The sequence below is a fragment of the Panulirus ornatus genome, chromosome 20 (assembly GCF_036320965.1).
Source record: "Panulirus ornatus isolate Po-2019 chromosome 20, ASM3632096v1, whole genome shotgun sequence".
In the NCBI taxonomy this organism is placed as follows: Eukaryota; Metazoa; Arthropoda; class Malacostraca; order Decapoda; family Palinuridae; genus Panulirus; species Panulirus ornatus.
Genome location: NC_092243.1, coordinates 50,357,257 through 50,380,407, shown reverse-complemented (window position 1 = coordinate 50,380,407; position 23,151 = coordinate 50,357,257). Strand labels below are relative to the sequence as shown.

Here is a 23,151-nt window from a genome sequence, read left to right as displayed (position 1 = left end):
ATATTTCTCCAGCTTGTAGGTAGGGTCTCATATAAAGGATATAGATAATGGTGCAGTCTACAAATTTCATTTTACAAAGAAATAGTTTGACTCTAGAGCAGAGCCTACTTTCAGTGCCCTAAAAGAAAAATGAAATGTGGCTGTGATCAGTTATACGTATTACTACAGTTTTCCTCTTCACACACAGGAAATTGAACTTTTCCTTTAATCATCGTAGTTTAATTTCATGGTCATACCTATTACAGGTAATTCCAGAGACACATTTTTTTCTTTTTAATTATGATTGATTAGAAGACTAGATAGAGAATTTTGAGAGAAAAAACAAAATATGGTAAGACACTTTCAGCAAACACCAGGGTGGTGTATGTTACATATCTGGTCATTTCTCTGCATTTTTGTGAAGTGTTCAGGTTATTGTCTTCATACTCTGCACTCCTAGGCATATGTAATATATCTGTTCCTTTCTCTGCATTCCAGCAAAGTGTTCAGCTTATTGTTTTCATACTCTGCACTCCTAGGCATATGTTATATATCTGTTCCTTTCTCTGCATTCCAGCAAAGTGTTCAGGTTATTGTTTTCATACTCTGCACACCTAGGTCGTTGGTGGGAACCTTTCTGTGCCACAGACAAACAAGGAAAACACCTGGGTGTATGAGTCATCAAAGGAGCGTGCTGATTTCTGTTCCGGGGGCCAGGGTTCATCATATCTGTGGCTGGGAGCCAATGACCATAAGGATGAACGCCAGTGGGTGTACTGGCAGTCAGGGCTACCCATACCCTGGGAGGGGCCCTGGAGAGGTTCGGGGCCCAATGGGGGCATCGTAGAAAACTGTCTTGTTATGCTGACTGGAACCTTCCCTGGTCGGTGGTCTGATATTGCTTGTCTTGATTCTTACGAGTTTTGTGTCCCCTGTGAATTCACAAAAATGTCAAAACTCTACTTAAAAGGCCCTGCTATATGTAGGAATTCTCCTTTCAACCGTGAATATGCACTAGGGGCAGATTATGGTCTGCGTCCATCCCTCAATGGCTACTTCCACTCTGACATAATCTGGGATCCAAAGAACTTCTCATGGGTCATCCAGTCTCGAAAGGTAAGATTTGTGTACAAAAACATTACTTTATTCATTGTAATAAAACTGTAGAGAATTTTCCAGTTAATGTAACCAGACTGAACATAAGAGAACAAGGGTGTAAGCATTGTTGTAAGATGTCAAGTACCTAGTAACATGAATATGTCATGTTTTTCATGTTAGCATTTCTTTGAAGGTATTTATTAAGTGCCTTTCATCTAATGGCCAATTCCAGGGTAATTTACTCTGTAAGCTTAACACTTGATTTACGTACCTTAAAATCATATGATGGCTGAAATATGTTGGGGACAGCATTTTTTTTCAAGTTTAAACTTGTTGATGTAACCTGTTATAGAATTTAAGATACAAGAATCAAAATCATGGACAGATGTCATCAAACACACTACCCAGAGTATGGTATTAGTTAAAATTTCTTGATTACTGCAAGAAAGTTATGTAACGTGAGACATGTTGATTTAGTATGTTTATGCAACATATACCTTGTACAGCACAGGCATTTAATCTTCTTTAAGGTAAGGTGAAGATTTCTGCAGCAAATATTTTTTTCAGACTTGTTTGTCATTTCCTGTGTGAGCAAGGTAGCACCAGGATCAGATGAAGAAAGAATTCATTCACTCTCATCAATTTTCTGTCGTGTAATTCAGAAAATATATATATTTTTTTATATTAGACTTTGTCGTTGTCTCCCGCATTAGCGGGGTAGTGCATGGAAACAGAGGAAAGAATGGCCTAACCCACCCACATACACATGTATATACATACATGTACACACATGCACAGATACATACCTATACATCTCAACGTATACATATATATATATACACATGCACATAATTCATACTGTCTGCCCTTATTCATTCCCGTCGCCACCCCGCCACACATGAAATGAAAACCCCCTCCCCCCGCATGTGCGCGAGGTAGCACTAGGAAAAGACAACAAAGGCCACATTTGTTCACACTCAGTCTCTAGCTGTCATGTATAATGCACTGAAACCACAGCTCCCTTTTCACATCCAGGCCCCACAAAACTTTCCATGGTTTACCCCAGATGCTTCACATGCCCTGGTTCAATCCATTGACAGCACGTCCACCCTGATATACCACATCATTCCAATTCACTCTATCCCTTGCACGCCTTTCACCCTCCTGCATGTTCAGGCCCCGATCACTCAAAATCTTTACACTCCATCTTTACCTCCACTTTGGTCTTCCACTTCTCCTCGTTCCCTCCACCTCTGAAACATATATCCTCTTTGTCAATCTTTCCTCACTCAATCTCTCCATGTGACCAAACCACCCTCTTCTGCTCTCTCAACCACACTCTTCTTATTACCACACATCTCTCTTACCCTTTCATTACTTACTCGATCAAACCACCTCACACCACATATTGTCCTCAAACATCTCATTTCCAGCACATCCACCCTCCTCCACACAACTCTATCTATAGCCCACGCCTCACAACCATACAACATTGTTGGAAGCACTATTCCTTCAAACATACCCATTTTATTTTCCAAGATAATGTTCTCGACTTCCGCACATTTTTCAATGCTCCCAGAACTTTCACCCCCTCCCCCACCCTATGATTCACTTTCGCTTCCATGGTTCTTTCCGCTGCCAAATCCACTCCCAGATATCTAAAACACTTCACTTCCTCCAGTTTTTCTCCATTCAAACTTACCTCCCAGTTGACTTGTCCCTCAACCCTACTGTACCTAATTACCTTACTCTTATTCACATTTACTCTCAGCTTTCTTCTTTCACATACTTTACCAAACTCAGTCACCAACTTCTGCAGTTTCTCACCCGAATCAGCCACCAGCGCTGTATCATCAGCAAACAATAATGACTCACTTCCCAAGCTCTCTCATCCACAACAGATTGCATACTTGCCCCTCTTTCCAAAACTCTTGCATTCACCTCCCCAACAACCCCATCCATAAACAAATTAAACAACCATGGAGACATCACGCACCCCTGCCGCAAACCAACATTCACTGAGAGCCAATCACTTTCCTCTCTTCCTACACGTACACATGCCTTACATCCTCAATAAAAACTTTTCACTGCTTCTAACAACTTACCTCCCACACCATATATTCTTAATACCTTCCACAGACTATCTCTATCAACTCTATCATATGCCTTCTCCACATCCATAAATGCTACATACAAATCCATTTGCTTTTCTAAGTATTTCTAACATTCAGTTTTCAAAGCAAACACCTGATCCACACATCCTCTACCACTTCTGAAACCACACTGTTCTTCCCCAATCTGATGCTCTGTATATGCCTTCACCCTCTCAATCAATACCCTCCCATATAATTCCCTAGGAATACTCAACAAACTTATACCTTTGTAATTTGAGCACTCACTCTTATCCCCTTTGCCTTTGTGCAATGGCACTAAGCAAGCATTCTGCCTGTCCTCAGGCACCTCACCTTGAGTCATTTGTACATTAAATAACCTTACCAACCAGTCAACAATACAGTCACCCCCTTCTTAATAAATTCCACTGCAATACCATCCAAACCTGCTGCCTTGCCGGCTTTCATCTTCCCGCAAACCTTTTACTACCTCTTCTCTGTTTACCAAATCATTCTCCCTAACCCTCTCACTTTGCACACCACCTCAGCCAAAACACCCAATGTCTGCCACTCTATCATCAAACACATTTAACAAACCTTCAAAATACTCACTCTATCTCCTTCTCACATCACCACTACTGATGCTAAATATCTTTTGTCTCTCAAAAATGTTTTTAACCCAAGATGAAATGTTTTGTACATAAATCGTAATGTACGTTTAGTCCACATCCTCTAAATATTCTCAAATGTTGGTGAAGTAATCTTTTGTGGCCAAACCATAGCAGTTGGAGTTCATTTAAGATAGACATTATACAGCTGTCAGAAGCTCTCTAGTGTCTACCCTTACCTAAATATCAGCACTCAAAATAATGGACTGATTACATTATTTTTGTACATATAAGGCTTATCCTGAAAGATAATGAATATGCAAGCACCATGATGAGTCATGAATTTTGGAAAACATGAACCTGAAATATAAAAACTAATCAAGCCCAGTATATTAAATGTCCTGACCCACGTCTCTCACTGCAACGTTCATATAAGTGTAGTTACAGGCTGAAAGATGATGTCCACTCCAAAAGTCAAATTATTTGAAATTAGAATTTAAATCTATTCCTTTGCATGACATATGAAAGTACATCTAATAGCATTGTAATCAGTAGAATAGAAACATGTAACTCAGACAAACAATAAAATGTGTGCTGAATGTTTGAGGGAAATGCATGTAGAGAGATATACCATACATACTTATACAGTTAATTCCAGTTACTTAATGTAATCAGTTTTTGCTACTCTACATGACTGTTGTAGGTGGAGGAAGCAGTAGCCTTCTGGAAACCCCTTCAGGAAGGAATGTACCCTTTTGGCACTAAGAGCTGGGTGATGGCTGGGAAAGTCTGCCAATTGAGTGTTGGTGCTGTCGTGAACCTGACACTGTCTGTATGTGGTGAGGGAGAATTTACATGTGCAGATGGAACATGCATCAAGTTATCGCAGCGGTGTGACTTGCGGGTGGATTGCCCAGACCAGAGTGATGAGGCACAGTGCTCCATAGTAGATGTGCCTCAAGGTTACCGCCATTCCATCCCTCCTCCACCAACTACAGAGGGTGACCCTTTGGACATTCTTTTCTTGGTAGACCTGATTGCTTTCCCATCCATTGTGACCCAGGACCTCATCTTTGACACAACTCTCTCCCTCCATCTCCGCTGGAAAGACATACGGCTCAATTACCTCAACCTCCATGATGATCGCACATTGAACCTGCTCTCCAGGGAGTCTGTGGAAAGTATCTGGACTCCACGAGTCTTTTTCAGCAATGCTCAGGGCAATGTTTTTACCAACCTGGGCCAAGGTGCTCGAGTTGAATGCATTCGCCAAGGGCCCTCTCAGCCTGGGCCACCCGACCTCACACATGAAAGTAAGTTGAAAACAGTATTTGTTTCCATCACATCCAATATGAGTACAGTGACCGAGTGAATGTATTGGGAAATGTATTTTTTTTTTCTGTCTTTATCAGTCTTTCTTTTTGTACTTAACAATGTAATGTATGAGCCCTCCAAATACATAATTTAAATGTAATTTATTTGAAGCATGCATACTTAAATTAAATGAAAAAACTTGTTGTTTCTTTTCACATGTGTTTGCTATTTCCTGAGTGATTGAAGAAGTGTTATGAACAGATAATTGAGGCTTAAAGGAAAAAATCTTTGCTTGGCTCCTTCCTCTATTCCTTCTTTTGTAAAGTCATACAGGAGGGGAGAATTTTAAGCCCCCAACTCCTGCTTCTCTTAATCACCTTTTGTGAACCACCCAGAGATCTGTGGACTGTTCTTTCTTCCCTGTCCCCAGGGATAAAATGAAAAGCCATGATTTTTTTTCTATCATATGTAAGCTGTAATATGAAGTCAAAATGTCAGAGGTTGAAAGAATACATACACTCAGTGATTACCAGCCAATAGGCTATTCATTTTCATCATCTATGGTTATAGCCACATAGTTATAATACAGGGTCTTTCAAGAGACTGGTGGAAAAGCTACAGTGTATTCTCAAACTTTATTTCTTAAAAATTTTGATTCCCAAATGAGAGGAATATGAATTTTGGCCTTTGAGAGGTAGCTAAGAATGTTATGATACTGATGCATAAGTTGTTGCTGTGGGATGTATTTCCCAAAAGCAGGTGTTGCAAATTCTTCCTTTAATGATAAGTATATAATTATGAATTAAGGGATTTGATACTGCATATCATGATCTATATCTTTCTCTAAAATTATATTGATTTTTAATGGACATTTACCACTGTCTTAGAAGTGTTACTAGACTTCACCAGCTGGTGGCAGCATTGAGTGGGAGGTCATCTTTGGCAGTGCTGTGTTATTCCCAAAAATGCAGCCTACCACATACACATTTAGTGATACGAAATGCAAACAGGAACACCAGCAGAAAGTAGAGTATGCAGTGTACTTAAGTTTTGGATGTGTGCATACTCATAGGAAATGAAAAGCCCAAATAGTCAGTACTAGAAATTGCAATCATTAAACACAACTATTTATCTATTTCTCTCATTTAACTGGTTAAGTCTGTTTTTAATGCTGAAGGGATGGGTCGTCCCTAGAATGTATACTAAATTTTAACTCATACATGTAGGGGGAATATTGTTTCTGATTATTGTAAGTCTAGTGGAAAAGAGTTCAAAATTGGGTTGGGCCGGTCTAGTCATTACAAAGTTATATTGTTTTGTAACTGTAGTTCTGCTGGAGATGGAGGTTGTGTGCATATAGGTTTCTGAAGTATGAGACAGTGATGATATTTTTATTTCTCTGTGTAGGTTAGTGTATGGTTATGAAATAGTTTGGATAGGAGGGGTTTAGTGCTGCAGCTTAGAATTAGGTACCGACTAGGTTGAAATGGTAATGTATTAGAAGTATCCTTGTTTTGTTGTGCAAGGGTTTGAATGTTTGTGGCTTCTTAGCAACAGTGATTATTCTGAGTGCTCTGTTTTGTATAGTTTGAAGCTTTGTATATTTGCTTACAATTACATCACAACATTCAGCACTCCAGAAGCAACAGTAAGCATGCAAGACCACAATCTTGCAATTAGAACATGGTTTACTGAAAACAGAAATGTTTGCATTCCACAAGAATTCAGTGTCAGCCTCTTAACCTCTGACAGACATAAATCCATCCTTCCACACATTACCTTGAATGATAAACCACAGCTACACACAACATTCACTTCCTACATCCCAAACATCAACACAAAGACCAAAAACAAGCAAATAGCCCGTAAAACACCCACCATCTCCAATTTCTTATAAGAAATCCTCAGTATCCTCTAGAAATGATTTATCAGATCCACTCAGAGATATTCCTCACCTGCCTGGCCATCTACACTTTCAAAATCAGATATAACAAAACTACAAACAACTCAAAACAGATCACAATGAACAGTCACTGGCCCCTTTTAAGTCACAAACATTTAACATGTGCACAGTGAAACAAAAATATGTTCAATACAATCCACCTGAACATGCATAACACCCAATTTTATGTAGCATCCACTTCATAATCAGTCACTAAATTTCAAACAGAAATAAATGGCTCACTCAAACTTATTACTTTGTCAACAAGTATTCACAGATTTCTCCATCCCCAGCAAACACCACACTGATAGAACGTATTCACAACATGGTTACTGAGACACAAACACACACACACGTTCAGTCTTGACTTTTATCCTACCAGACATACACTTACATAAAACTACACTCCTTAGATAAATATGAGTCACACTTTCTTTTTTACACCTTAGACACTAACACATTTCTTTGATATTAATGAATAATGATTTGACATACCACAGGACCTCATATGCCACATATGCAACTTCAACTTCTCAAGACTCCAGCTTTCTCCCTTCTATAATACTCCCATTTTTACAGCTCGAGTTGAAGTCCTGCCAGATGGATATGGCTGACTTCTTAAGTGTTCTAGGAGCCCCATGAAAGGGATCCTCGGTTAGGATAAGCAGGTACAGATGGTTCCCAACTTATGACGGGGTTACTTCCGATAAACCCACCATAAGATGAAAATATCTTTAAGTCAAAAATACATTGAATACAAATAATACAGTTGTTTAAACCCATGATCAAGTGGCTGCCTGAAAGCTGTGGCTCACTGCTGCTGTGCAGCATCATAAGAGAGTATCATAATGCAGATCGCTACCTCGGGGAAAGTTCAAAATGCAAAGTACAGTTTCTACTGAATGTGTATTGCTATCACACCATTGTAAAGTTGAAAAATCATAAGTTGAACCATCATAAGTGGGGGATCATCTGTATATAGATGAGATTTTAGCCAAGTAGAATGTTTCCAAGCATCATGCTGTGAAACTTTGATAGGGTGTAGTAGGGTTATTGCTGAGCTGGATAAAATTATTAATGTTTCTATTGTACCATTATGCCAACAGTCAGTAAGTCATCTGTTTTACACTGAAGTATGATTGACACAAATCACAAATACTTTTTCCCATCACTCCTTCCCCCTATGATTACTTTTTATGATCATTTAATGGCAGTTGAACTCCTGTCTATAGGTCATAAGTGTATTCTATAAAGTACAACTTTACTTCCATGAGTCTGTAAATTGTCACCCAAACAGTAGAGGAATGAAGTCAGGAAGACTGTGATGTGTTTACAAGGTCCTAAGTGCAAAACTGTTTTTGGTGTTGCATTTATTTTTGATACTAGGGACAGACTTCTACATAGACACACAAAGATACATGAAAACACCAGCAGAACTATTCCTTACCTGTATATTATCTTATGTTCTTGTAGGTTATTGTGTTGACCATTTGTTACACCTGAGTCAGAATGCTAGTTAGAGGATTATGACATGTCAAGAATCCAAGCTGTGGAAATGAAGTTTGAAAAAAGCATGTGGTGTAACTAGATGGAATGAAGAAAGAAGTGAAGGGGTGTATGAGAGATGTGATATGGCAGGGAATGCAAAGGGAATGAATTGTGGAGTGGTAGAGTGGGTGAACTGTAATACTTTAGGTGGTTTGGGCATGTGGGAAGAATGCAAGACTGGGAATTTACAAGGAAAGTGTATGATAGTACAATTAAAGGGGTTAGTGTGAGAGGAAGACCACCTGTGACATAGACAAATAGGGTGGAGGAATACTGGAGGAAGAGAAATGGTGGAAGAATGCGTGGAATGGTGTATACGAGGGAGGCAGATAAGGACAGGGATAAGTGGAGACTCATGGCGTGGCCACCCCTTGAGGAGAGTTCCCAGAGGGAGTGGGCATCAGAGATACAGATACATAGATAGAAATGGCCTCTTGTTTCCCCATCACAGCTGCCAGACAACTCTTCTCACACTATGATAATGAAAGGGAAAACATTAGGGAAAGTGTTTATGAATTTTGAAGGAAGCAAAAAACTTAATTGAAATATAGAGGTTTATGAAAGGGAATGACACAAGGGGAAGTGTTTTATGAATTTTAGAGGAAGTGAAATACCTGTCTTTTAAAATATGCCAGGTCATGACGATTGGGAAAGACATGAATGGGTAGAGAGTTCTAGAGCTTCGAGGTGTAGGGAAAAAACAGTCCACCCTTGAGTTGCCAATGGCCACATAGGAATCATGTAACACAGTAGCTTGCTGAGTATTGTATGGTCTAATTAGTTGTAGGGACACAAAAGCACCCAGCTCTCAGGAGCAAAACCCAAAGTCATACTCATAGAAGACGGAAAAAGAACCATCATTTCAGAAGTGGGCAAGCAGGTCACATTTTAAAGTTAGCTTAGGAAAGTTTGTAAGAACCACCACTTTCAGCTCTTTGTTAGGCAAGGAAGCAGAGCTACAACTAGCCCAGATGTTAGAACAGTGCTCCATACAAGGACAGATCAATCCTTTGTATAAACAAAGCAACTATGAAAGAGAAGAAATTTCCACATCTAAATTGGACTCCCAGTTTCTTGGAGGCAGACTTACCTATATCCATAATGTGGGGTTTCCAAGAGAGAGTGAATATTACTATAATATCAAGTATGTTTATTGAGTCAATAAGTAGAATTGCAGAACCATTAGAAGAAAGTTGAGGAATTTTCAATAGAGATGGGTCGAAACTGGGTCTTGGAGGCATTAATCTGAACCAGATTTCGTCTACCCCACTGAGATATCCTGTCAGAGTCTGAGTTTACCGAGGATGTTGTGTTGAGATGAGATGAAGACATCAAGAGAAGGAGCAAAATTGAAGTATGTGGGGAAATGTAGTGTTGAGTCATAAGCACTTGGCAATTGGTTATTTGTAAGAGAAAAGTAATCCTTGATAAAAAGGAGAAAAAGTGTAGGAGACAGGACAGAACCTTGAGGAGCAGTGCTGGTGATCGAGAAAGGGGAGAGGCTGATCTATCAACAAACACAAAGAGATAGATTGGTCAGAGAGTAAACTAGATAAGAGAGACCAAAGTAAGGTGGGGAAACCAAAAGAGGTTAGCTCACATGTGAGACTCCTATGCCACACCCTATCAAAAGCTTTGCATATATCAAGGGCAACTATGAAGGATTCTCCAAATTCTTTCAAGGATGATGACCAGACACAAGTAAGATGAGAAAGAATATCACAATTGGATCTTGCCACACAGAAGCCATACTGGTGATCTGAGAGAAGACTGTGAGATTCAAGGAGTCTGATGCTATGTGAGCTGAGGAGGGATTCTAAAACTTTGAAAATGGAAGCTGTTAAAGCAAGAGGAAAATAGTTAGAGGGTTAGAATGGTCACCTTTCTTAGAGATGGGTTGTACAAATGCATACTTCCAAAAAGAAGGGAAAGTTCTTATTTTCAAACAAAAACAAAGCAGACCAGCAGGCACATATGCAGCTTCAGAGGCACACTCTTTCAGTGTACAGGGATGGATGTCTTCTGGACCACAAACCTTACTAGTGTCCGGAGAGAAGTGCTTTTTGGAAAAATTGAAAAGATTATGGTAAGGGCATAGGATTGGTTAGAGAAGCTTCATTGGTGAAGGAATGTTACATTCATCCAAGGCAGAGTTGGAGGAGAAACAGAAACCAAAGAGAGTTGCTTTATCTATGGGAGAGACAGTTATAGTACCATCAGAATGGAAAAGTGAAGAAAAGGAAGAGTGACAGAAGTTGTTAGTGAAGACCTTAGCTAAAGACTAGAAAGACCAATCTTTGGATGAAAAGGAAAGTTTATTGCACTTCCTTTCGATAAAGGAATGCTTTGTGTCAAGAATAATGTACTAACAATGAGTGAAGGCAGTGACATGCTGGGTGGGAGTCAGAGGCAGGAGAGTTTTCTGCTCAATATTGCTGACTACCTTCAAAACTGGAATGGTTGAACAATGGATTGAAGGAAGAAGTCTCTAGAGGAAAGGAGGTTAAATGCTTTCATTCTAGTAACAGTTACCTATAATATGCATATGGTGGAGAAAGAAGCATCACCATAGAAGAGAAAGTAATTTACACAAGGAAAATCAAGAAAAGAATTCTTGTTATCACTCAGCTTTGCTGAGGTGCCAACATTTACATTTAAAGGGTTTGTTCGAGGCAAAGGTGCCATTAAAATAGATGCATCTGTGAAAGTGTGGTTAAATGAACCAATTGGGGTGAGATTGTGTAGTTACAGCACAAAAGATAAGAGGTGAAAAGCAAGTCTACAGAATTAAGAGAGTGGTCACAGTGATCAGGAATATGGATGGGGTAGGAGATACCTTGCTCTACGATACTGAGAATGGAGAATGTGAGGGCTTCAATATCACCATTGTCCGTGGTAGAAACTAGGTTGTTTATAGTAACCATCTAAAGAAGTGATACTGCCCAGCCCTAGGAATGTTGAAGTGATGCCAGGAATCATCTTATACACTCCATGTCAAAAATGTAAAAAAAAAAAGAAAGAAAAAAAATGCTTTAATTTTTTGTCTCATTTAAAGTAAGCTACAAGGTAAATAAGCTATCATTTCATTCTTACGTATTCCATGTACATTTTTTGTTTTTCCTTTTGTTCTTACTTTTTTCATCATATTATTTTTACCCCCAAAACTCCTGGATTTTTTTTTTTGTCCATTACTTTTGCCCCTTTTCCTTCCTTTTTCTCATTTTATTTTCATTTAGGATTCCTGTCTATGACTGAAGACTTTTCTTTAAGAAAAGCAACTATTTTGGCATTTAACCATATCATACCAAATCTTTTTTGAATTGCAGACATACAACTCCTTATCTGTACATGTTCCCTTTTATCAGCCTATCCAATTTATCTTATACCACTTTCAGTATATGTTGAGCATTATGGCTTTTTAGAGGTGTATAGGCTTTCTTAATATGTTCATTTTACAATTATCTTTGATTGTGATGACCTACTTGTTATATTCATTTTGTTTATGCTAACTGGTTTTCCTGTCGTAGCGAGGGAGCATCAGGAACAAACAAATTATGGCCTTGTTTGTGTACATTCACTTTCCAACTGTTGCACAATATGTACAGAAACTAGAGTCTACCATCCATGGCCAAGCCCCACAGACTTTTCAATGCATACATAAGAATAAAACAATATTCTTTTGTGATATCTCTTTACAAGAAAAGTTCTTGCAGGAAGAGTCATGTTACATATGAACATGAATTATTTATAAAATGATGGCTTTCTTATTTCAGTGAACATCTTCTCTGGGCAGGAGAACAGCTTAGAGATGGGTCAACTGTATACAGCTACCTACAATTGTGACTTTGACCTTGTCATGTTCCCATTTGATACTCAGGTAAACCACCACCAGGTGACCTACCGTATGTAACCTATTCAAGTATGCTGTATGAGGAGGTGACCTATTTCATCCTACTAATATAAGAAAGTTGATAGAGATGCTCTGTGGAAGGTATTAAGAATATATGGTGTGGGAGGAAAGTTGTTAGAAGCAGTGAAAAGTTTTTATCGAGGATGTAAGGCATGTGTACGTGTAGGAAGAGAGGAAAGTGATTGGTTCTCAGTGAATGTAGGTTTGCGGCAGGGGTGTGTGATGTCTCCATGGTTGTTTAATTTGTTTATGGATGGGGTTGTTAGGGAGGTAAATGCAAGAGTTTTGGAAAGAGGGGCAAGTATGAAGTCTGTTGGGGATGAGAGAGCTTGGGAAGTGAGTCAGTTGTTGTTCGCTGATGATACAGCGCTGGTGGCTGATTCATGTGAGAAACTGCAGAAGCTGGTGACTGAGTTTGGTAAAGTGTGTGGAAGAAGAAAGTTAAGAGTAAATGTGAATAAGAGCAAGGTTATTAGGTACAGTAGGGTTGAGGGTCAAGTCAATTGGGAGGTGAGTTTGAATGGAGAAAAACTGGAGGAAGTGAAGTGTTTTAGATATCTGGGAGTGGATCTGGCAGCGGATGGAACCATGGAAGCGGAAGTGGATCATAGGGTGGGGGAGGGGGCGAAAATTCTGGGGGCCTTGAAGAATGTGTGGAAGTCGAGAACATTATCTTGGAAAGCAAAAATGGGTATGTTTGAAGGAATAGTGGTTCCAACAATGTTGTATGGTTGCGAGGCGTGGGCTATGGATAGGGTTGTGCGCAGGAGGATGGATGTGCTGGAAATGAGATGTTTGAGGACAATGTGTGGTGTGAGGTGGTTTGATCGAGTGAGTAACGTAAGGGTAAGAGAAATGTGTGGAAATAAAAAGAGCGTGGTTGAGAGAGCAGAAGAAGGTGTTTTGAAGTGGTTTGGGCACATGGAGAGAATGAGTGAGGAAAGATTGACCAAGAGGATATATGTGTCGGAGGTGGAGGGAACGAGGAGAAGAGGGAGACCAAATTGGAGGTGGAAAGATGGAGTGAAAAAGATTTTGTGTGATCGGGGCCTGAACATGCAGGAGGGTGAAAGGAGGGCAAGGAATAGAGTGAATTGGAGCGATGTGGTATACCGGGGTTGACGTGCTGTCAGTGGATTGAATCAAGGCATGTGAAGCGTCTGGGGTAAACCATGGAAAGCTGTGTACGTATGTATATTTGCGTGTGTGGACGTATGTATATACATGTGTATGGGGGGGGGGTTGGGCCATTTCTTTCGTCTGTTTCCTTGCGCTACCTCGCAAATGCGGGAGACAGCGACAAAGTATAAAAAAAAAAAAAAAAAAAATATAAGAAAATGTAATCAAGTTAGTTACAACTCTAAAATGGGCTAAAATGTACATACAAATCACAGCTAACAGTTGCCCAGTTGAATCATTATTGTCAGGTAAGAGGAACAGGTGTGTGTCCACTGCTAAATATATACAAGTTGGCAATCATTTGCAGGTGATTTTCAAGGAAAGCCATGATCAGCAGTTCCACAAATTGTCATTAGCCTCTAATTAACTTAGGGCATTCCAGCAAACATGCTAGGACCATATCTTTCCACTTGGTGTTATGTGGGTAACTGACACTCAAGGATTTTTCCATAATACTAATTATTTTTCTTGTTACATAATGCATCTCTCCATACCAATAAAACATGCCATGTAGGTTTCTTGCTGTGACTTATCATTGGTCAATCTTTTTGTCTTTCAAAGAACAGTTGACTGTCAAGACTGATTTAGATACTTGAAGATTGTAATAAAGTCTCACTTTGTTCTCTCTTCCATGGTAAGCAGATATATTATAGGCTCAACCACTCTATGTAACTCAGCTCTCTTATTTCCCAAACCATTTCTTTTGAGCTCTTTTTATTAGACTTATTTTTCTTTAAGTGGGGGGGCTGGAAATCCTCCCCTCTCATTTTTAGTTTTCCAAAAGAAGGAACAGAGGAGGGGGGCCAAGTGAGGATATTCCCTCAAAGGCTCAGTCCTGTTCTTAACACTACCTTGCTAATGCGGGAAATGGCGAATAGTATGCAAAAAAAAAGAAATAAATAAACTTTTGAATAATCTATCAAACATTTTTTAAACCATGCACTTATGTGCAGTTTTGATAACCAGTTAATTATGTCTTTTTGACACAAACCTAATGTGGCAGTCTGGTGATAGGTTGGGTACTTATGCTGACCCTGAAGTTCCTTTCACACACATTCATGTAGCTTGTTTCCTTTGAGATTATAGTCATATCCCGACCTTCTTTCACTGTGTCCTATCTTCATAGCTTTGTATCTGCTTAGGATGCACATCAGTCAGTGATACATTTGTTGACTGCAAACAACAGTTGACATACATAGGTTAATCTTGACCTCCAGCTGACACACACGAGAGGTATGACCACCAGGTAATGTAGACGAGTTCAGATGACATCTTCAGGCGATATATACAAATGAGCGACAACTACAGGTTGTTATTGTTATATAAACAGGTGAAATGACCATGGCCACCAGTTGACATATACAGGTTAACTGGCCTTCAGCCATTAGGTGACATACACAGGACAGTAGCAACATTTAGGTGACATGCACGGGGCAACAGGTCTTCAATCAATCACTAGGTGAAGTTTTTTTTTTTTTTTTTTGTCTCCCGCATTTGCGAGGTAGCGCAAGGAAACAGACGAAAGAAATGGCCCAACCCACCCCCATACACATGTATATACATACGTCCACACACGCAAATATACATACCTACACAGCTTTCCATGGTTTACCCCAGACGCTTCACATGCCTTGATTCAATCCACTGACAGCACATCAACCCTGGTATACCACATCACTCCAATTCACTCTATTCCTTGCCCTCCTTTCACCCTCCTGCATGTTCAGGCCCCGATCACACAAAATCTTTTTCACTCCATCTTTCCACCTCCAATTTGGTCTCCCTCTTCTCCTCGTTCCCTCCACCTCCGACACATATATCCTCTTGGTCAATCTTTCCTCACTCATTCTCTCCATGTGCCCAAACCATTTCAAAACACCCTCTTCTGCTCTCTCAACCACGCTCTTTTTATTTCCACACATCTCTCTTACCCTTACGTTACTTACTCGATCAAACCACCTCACACCACACATTGTCCTCAAACATCTCATTTCCAGCACATCCATCCTCCTGCGCACAACTCTATCCATAGCCCACGCCTCGCAACCATACAACATTGTTGGAACCACTATTCCTTCAAACATACCCATTTTTGCTTTCTGAGATAATGTTCTCGACTTCCACACATTTTTCAAGGCTCCCAGAATTTTCGCCCCCTCCCCCACCCTATGATCCACTTCCGCTTCCATGGTTCCATCCGCTGCCAGATCCACTCCCAGATATCTAAAACACTTCACTTCCTCCAGTTTTTCTCCATTCAAACTCACCTCCCAATTGAATTGACCCTCAACCCTACTGTACCTAATAACCTTGCTCTTATTCACAGTTACTCTTAACTTTCTTCTTTCACACACTTTACCAAACTCAGTCACCAGCTTCTGCAGTTTCTCACATGAATCAGCCACCAGCACTGTATCATCAGCGAAGAGCAACTGACTCACTTCCCAAGCTCTCTCATCCCCAACAGACTTCATACTTGCCCCTCTTTCCAAAACTCTTGCATTCACCTCCCTAACAACCCCATCCATAAACAAATTAAACAACCATGGAGACATCACACACCCCTGCCGCAAACCTACATTCACTGAGAACCAATCACTTTCCTCTCTCCCTACACGTACACATGCCTTACATCCTCGATAAAAACTTTTCACTGCTTCTAACAACTTGCCTCCCACACCATATATTCTTAATACCTTCCACAGAGCATCTCTATCAACTCTATCATATGCCTTCTCCAGATCCATAAATGCTACATACAAATCCATTTGCTTTTCTAAGTATTTCTCACATACATTCTTCAAAGCAAACACCTGATCCACACATCCTCTACCACTTCTGAAACCACACTGCTCTTCCCCAGTCTGATGCTCTGTACATGCCTTCACCCTCTCAATCAATACCCTCCCATATAATTTACCAGGAATACTTAACAAACTTATACCTCTGTAATTTGAGCACTCACTCTTATCCCCTTTGCCTTTGTACAATGGCACTATGCACGCATTCCGCCAATCCTCAGGCACCTCACCATGAGTCATACATACATTAAATAACCTTACCAACCAGTCAACAATACAGTCACCCCCTTTTTTTAATAAATTCCACTGCAATACCATCCAAACCCGCTGCCTTGCCGGCTTTCATCTTCCGCAAAGCTTTTAGTACCTCATCTCTGTTTACCAAATCATTTTCCCTAACCCTCTCACTTTGCACACCACCTCGACCAAAACACCCTATATCTGCCACTCTATCATCAAACACATTCAACAAACCTTCAAAATACTCACTCCATCTCCTTCTCACATCACCACTACTTGTTATCACCTCCCCATTTGCGCCCTTCACTGAAGTTCCCATTTGCTCCCTTGTCTTACGCACTTTATTTACCTCCTTCCAGAACATCTTTTTATTCTCCCTAAAATTTAATGATACTCTCTCACCCCAACTCTCATTTGCCCTTTTTTTCACCTCTTGCATCTTTCTCTTGACCTCCTGTCTCTTTCTTTTATACATCTCCCACTCAATTGCATTTTTTCCCTGCAAAAATCGTCCAAATGCCTCTCTCTTCTCTTTCACTAATACTCTTACTTCTTCATCCCACCACTCACTACCCTTTCTAATCAACCCACCTCCCACTCTTCTCATGCCACAAGCATCTTTTGCGCAATCCATCACTGATTCCCTAAATACATCCCATTCCTCCCCCACTCCCCTTACTTCCATTGAAGTACATAGGACAAAGGCAACCATTGGATGACACAGGTTAACTGGTCTTCAACCACAAGGTCACATACACAAGCTAAGTGGCATTCAACCACCAGATGACATTCATAGGGCAACAGCAATCATCAGGTGATATAAACAGGTTACCTGGTCTTCAACTACTAGTTATCTGACCTTCAACCACCAGGTGATGTACCCAGGTTAACTAGCCTTCAACCCTAAGGTGACATATACAGGTTAAGTGACCTTTAACAACCAGTTCACATACATAGGACTGACAACATTTAGGCGACATACACAGATCAGCTGGCCTGCAGCTTAGGCAGGGGCAAAACTTGACTTATCCTTGCTTGAGTAAGAGGTATCTTTAACTGACAAATTAGGCATGGTCTTGTCTTTGCATGAAGGTTATATAGGTTTCACCATTTTAAACATTATTAACAATAATTAGAACCCAGTACTCAGAAAATAGGCCATTCTCATAAAATAATGCCTGAAAAATGTATTTATCATCAACTCAGAAAAACTTTTTGCTGTCGAGGCCTTTTTATTTTCTTTAATAACTGATGCAAACACCCAGTCCCCCAGTATTTTTGACCAAGCCACCAGGTAACATATGCAAACGTGATTCACAAGTGATATAGACAACTAAGGCAGGCTTCTGTGTCACATGATTGCTGTATGATCATTGGCAACTCAAGGGAGGGCCATTTTATTTTGTTCCATACATCAGGAAGCTTTGGAACTCTTGACTGTCTCATATTTTTCCCAATAACTAAGACCTGGCACATTTTAGAGGATGGGTTTTTCACTTACTCCTTGATGTGGACTTTTGTACATGGCTGGAGCCTCCACACACACACACACACACAAAAAAAAAATGCAGCCAAGTTATGACCAACAAATGACACATACAGTTGAGCTGTGACCACAGAGTGGGAGATACAGGTGATCTCCCATCACCAGAATATGTACAGAGTAATCCATGACTATGAGGTCACATAAATATAAACCTGTTGGGATTTTAAAACCAGGTTACAGCTGGTAGTACCATCAGCTTCTACAGATGCTAAGCTGCGTTCTTGATAGTAACCTTACACAACTTTTTTAGCCTCATTGTTGTTTGTACTCTCTTGCTCTCTCTCTCTCTTTTATAAGAAGTTTTAGGTGGTTTATGTAAGTACAGAATTATGCAGTGATTTAAAGTATTTAAAAGATGATTTCTTCTTAATGTGTTTTACGGTTAGTTGAACTTCAGAATAAAATATGAAGCACAGCACATGCTGACATTGTTTATTTGTATTTTCTTTTGGTTGTGCTGTTTGGAGTAATGACATTTATTGTTGTTTTTTGTCTTCCTTCTGCAAAGTCAAACAAATTTATCATCAACTAAGACATACACAGCATTAGTCCACAGTATGATCCTAACATAATGATCTTGTGCAGGTGTGCTCCCTCCACTTCACACTTGTGTCAGCTGCTGCCTCATACATGGTCCTTGTTCCCACTGTTGCCAACTACTCTGGTCCCAAGGATCTCATCGAGTACACCATTGGTAACCAAAGAAGAATTTTTTTTATATAATAAGGTTTCTTTGAATGGCAGTGATAAACATCCTTTTAAGTGAGATGTTTCTCATTAAACTTGTACACTCTTTCATCACCTGATGGTGTGTGAGACTGAGTGAAGAATGGCAAAAGGTGAGAGCAAATGACATGAAAGGAGTGGGTGAGAAATGGGATGTATTTAGGGAATCAGTGATGGCATGTGCAAAAGATGCATGTGGCATGAGGAAGGTGGGAGGTGGGCATATAAGAAAGGGTAGTGAGTGGTGGGATGAAGAAGTAAAGTTGTTAGCAAAAGAGAAAAGAGAGGCATTTGGACGATACAAGGAAGGAATGTAGATGACTGGGAAATGTATTAAAGAAAGTGGCAGGAGGTGAAGAGGAAGAGGGCAAATGAGATTTGGGGTGAGAGTATCATTAAACTTTAGGGAGAATAAAGAGATATTTTGGAAGGAGGTGAATAACATATGAAAGATAGGGAAACAAATGGGAACATTGGTGAAGGGGGGCAAGGGGGGAAGTGATAACAGGTAGTGATGAAGTGAGCATTTTGAAGGTTTGTTGAATGAGTTTGATGATAGAGTGACAGATGTTGGGTGTTTTGCACCTCTCACTTCGCACACTACCCCGACAAAACACCCTACATCTGCCACTCTATCATCAAACACATTCACCAAACCTTCAAAATACTCACTACACCCTTTCTAACTTCATCACTACTTGTTATTACTTCAACCCTTGCCCCCTTCACCAATGTTTCCATTTGTTCTCTTGTCTTATGCATGTTATTTGCCTCCTTCCAAAACATCTTTTTATCCTCCCTAAAGTTTAATAATACTCTCTCAACCCTACTCTCATTTGCCCTCTTTTTCAACCCTTGCACCTTCCTCTTGACCCCCTGTCGCTTTCTTTTATACATCTCCCAGTCATTTGCACTTCTTCCTTGTATCATCCAAACACCTCTCTCTTCTCTTTCACTAACAACTTTACTTCATCCCACCACTCACTACCCTTTCTAATCTGCTCATCTTCCACCTTTCTCATACCACATGCATCTTTTGTGCAAGCCATCACTACTTCCCTAAATAATGCCCTTTGACCATCTCTCCTACTCACATACGTATGCTTATGTATACCTCTCTGCTTAAACTAGGTATTCCCAATCACCAGTCGTTTTTTTCAGCACACAAATCCACAAGCTCTTCATCATTTCCATTCACAACACTGAACACCCCATGTACACCAATTATACTCTGAATTGCCACATTACTCACCTTTGCATTTAAATCACCCATCACTATAACCCAGTCTTGTTCATCAAAGCTGCTAATAAACTCACTCAAATGCTCTCAGAACACTTGCCTCTCATGATCTTTCTTCTCATGACCAGTTGTAGAATGGCAAGAGGTGAGAGCAAATGATGTGAGGGGAATGGGTGAGGAATGGGATGAATTTAGGGAAGCACTGACGGCTTGCACAAAAGATGCATGTGGTATGAGAAAGGTTGGAAGTGGGCAGACTGGAAATAGTGAGTGGTGGGATGAAGAGGTAAGATTATTAGTGAAAGAGAAAAGAGAGGTGTTTGGATGATATGTGCAGGTAAGTAGTGCAAATGACTGGGAGATGTATAAAAGAAAGTGACAAGAGGTCAAGAGAAAGGTGCAAGAGTTGAAAAAGAGGGCAAATGAGAGTTGGGGTGAGAAAGTATTATTGAATTTTAGGGAGAATAAAAAGATGTTTTGGAAGGTGGTATATAACGCGTGTAAGACAAGAGGAAAAAATAGGAACATCAGTGAAAGGAGCAAGTGGCGAAGTGATAACAGACAGTGATGGAGTGAGTATTTTGAAGGTTTGCTGAATGTGTTTGATGATGGAGTGGCAGATGTAGGGTGTTTTGGTCAGGGTGTTGTACGAGGTGAGAGGGGTCAGGGAGAATGATTTGGTAAAGAGAGAGGAGGTAGTGAAAGCTTTACAGATGAAATCCAGCAAGGTATTGCAGTGAAATTTATTAACAAAGGAGATGACTGTGTTGCTGATTGGTTGGTAGGGATATTCAGTGTATGTATGGACTATGGTGAAGTGCCACAGGATTGCGGAATGCATGCATAGTGCCACTGTACAAAGGCAAAGGGGATAAAGATGAGTTTTCAAACTACAGAGGTATAAGTCTGTTGAGTATTCCTTGGAAATTATATGGGAGGGTATTGATTGAGAGAGTGAAGGCATGTACAGAGCATCAGACTGGGGAAGAGCAGTGTGGTTTCAGAAGTGGTAGAGGATGTGTGGATCAGGTGTTTGCTTTGAAGAATGTGTGGGAGAAATACTTAGAAAAACAAATGAATTTGTTTGTAGCATTTATGGATTTGGAGAAGGCATATGGTGTGGGAGGTAAGTTGCTAGAAGCAGTGAAAAGTTTTTACCAAGGATGTAAGGATGTGTACGAGTAGGAAGAGAGGAGAGTGATTGGTTCCCATTGAATGTCGGTCTGCGGCGGGGGTGTGTGATGTCTCCATGGCTGTTTAATTTGTTTATGGATGGGGTAGTTAGGGAGGTAAATGCAAGTTATGGAGAGAGGGGTAAGTATGCAGTCTGTTGTGGATGAGAGGGGCAAGTGTGCAATCTGTTGTGGATGAGAGGGCCTGGGAAGTGAGCTGGTTGTTGTTTGCTGATGATACAACTCCTGTGGCTGATTCGAGTATGAAACTGCAGAGGTTTGTGACTGAGTTTGGAAAAGTGTGTGAAAGGAGAAAGCTGAGAGTAAATGTGAATAAGAGCAAGGTTATTATTTTATTAAGTAAGGCTGAGGGACAAGTAAATTGGGATGTAAGTTTGAATGGAGAAAAATTGGAGGAAGTGGTGTTGTAGATATCTGGGAGTCGATTTAGCAACCGATGGAACCATGGAAGCAGAAGTGAGTCACAGGGTGGGGAGGGGACAAAGGTTGAAGAATGTATGCAAGCAAAGAATGTTATCTCAGAGAGCAAAAATACATATGTTTGAAGAAATAATAGTTCCAATAATGTAATATGGTTGCGAGACATGGGCTATAGATAGGATTGTATGGAGGGGGGTGGGTGTGTTGGAAATGAAATGTTTTAGGATAATATGTAGTGTGAGGTGGTTTGATCAAGTAGGTAATGTAAGGGTAAGAGAGATGTGTGGAAATAAAAAGACAATTGTTGAGAGAGCAGGAGAGGGCGTGTTGAAATGGTGTGGACATATAGAGAGTGAGTGAGGAAAGACTGACGAAGAGGATATATGTGTCAAAGGGGGAGGGAAGAAGGAGAAGTGGGAGACCAAACTGGAGGTAGAAGGATGGAGTGAAAAAGATTTTGAGCAATCGGGGCCTGAACATACAGGAGGGTGAAAGGTGTGCAAGGAATAGGGCGAATTGGAACGATGTGGTACACCGGGGTCAACGTGCTGTGAATAGATTGAACCAGGACATGTGAAGCGTCTGGGGTAAACCATGTATCATCACCTAACAACAACCGACTCACTTCTCAAGTTCTCTCCACCACAACAGACTGCATACTTGCCCCTTTCCAAAATTCTTGCATTCATATATATATATATATATATATATATATATATATATATATATATATATATATATATATTTTTTTTTGCTTTGTCGCTGTCTCCTGCGTTTGCGAGGTAGCGCAAGGAAACAGACGAAAGAATGGCCCAACCCACCCACATACACATGTATACATACACGTCCACACATGCAAATATACATACCTATACATCTTAATGTACACATATATATACACACACAGACATATACATATATACACATGTACATAATTCATACTGTATGCCTTTATTTGTTCCCATCACCACCCAGCCACACATAGAATAACAACCCCCTCCCCCCTCATGTGTGCGAGGTAGCGCTAGGAAAAGACACTGAAGGCCCCATTCGTTCACACTCAGTCTCTAGCTGTCATGCAATAATGCACCGAAACCACAGCTCCCTTTCCACATCTAGGCCCCACAGAACTTTCCATAGGTTACCCCAGACGCTTCACATGCCCTGGTTCAATCCATTGACAGCACGTCGACCCTGGTATACCACAACGTTCCAATTCACTCTATTCCTTGCACACCTTTCACCCTCCTGCATGTTCAGGCCCCGATCACTCAAAATCTTTTTCACTCTATCTTT

The 23,151-nt window shown here is 40.3% G+C and overlaps 1 protein-coding gene and 1 long non-coding RNA gene across 4 annotated transcripts in view; one reads left to right on the top strand and one right to left on the bottom strand.

Annotated features, from left to right (window-relative positions):
- The window catches only part of LOC139756000 (uncharacterized), a 107,765-nt gene that overhangs the window by 37,793 nt on the left and 46,821 nt on the right, over positions 1-23,151 (bottom strand). Inside the window, exons 3-4 of one of the 3 annotated variants that reach the window (XR_011714237.1) lie at positions 1,349-1,420; positions 209-911 (exon numbers count right to left, since the gene is read on the bottom strand). The exons of 1 other annotated variant lie outside the window; for it this stretch is intronic. This is a non-coding gene — a long non-coding RNA (uncharacterized lncRNA). Of the gene's footprint in view, positions 1-208; positions 912-1,348; positions 1,421-23,151 lie in introns of those variants that run through there. One more of the 3 variants, XR_011714236.1, reaches the window with a different exon arrangement.
- Positions 1-23,151, top strand: part of LOC139755999 (uncharacterized) — a 91,662-nt gene that overhangs the window by 37,445 nt on the left and 31,066 nt on the right. Inside the window, 4 exon segments of the mRNA XM_071674923.1 lie at positions 598-1,095; positions 4,500-5,109; positions 12,374-12,477; positions 18,862-18,970. Of these exon segments, the coding sequence (XP_071531024.1) occupies positions 598-1,095; positions 4,500-5,109; positions 12,374-12,477; positions 18,862-18,970 (1,321 nt within the window).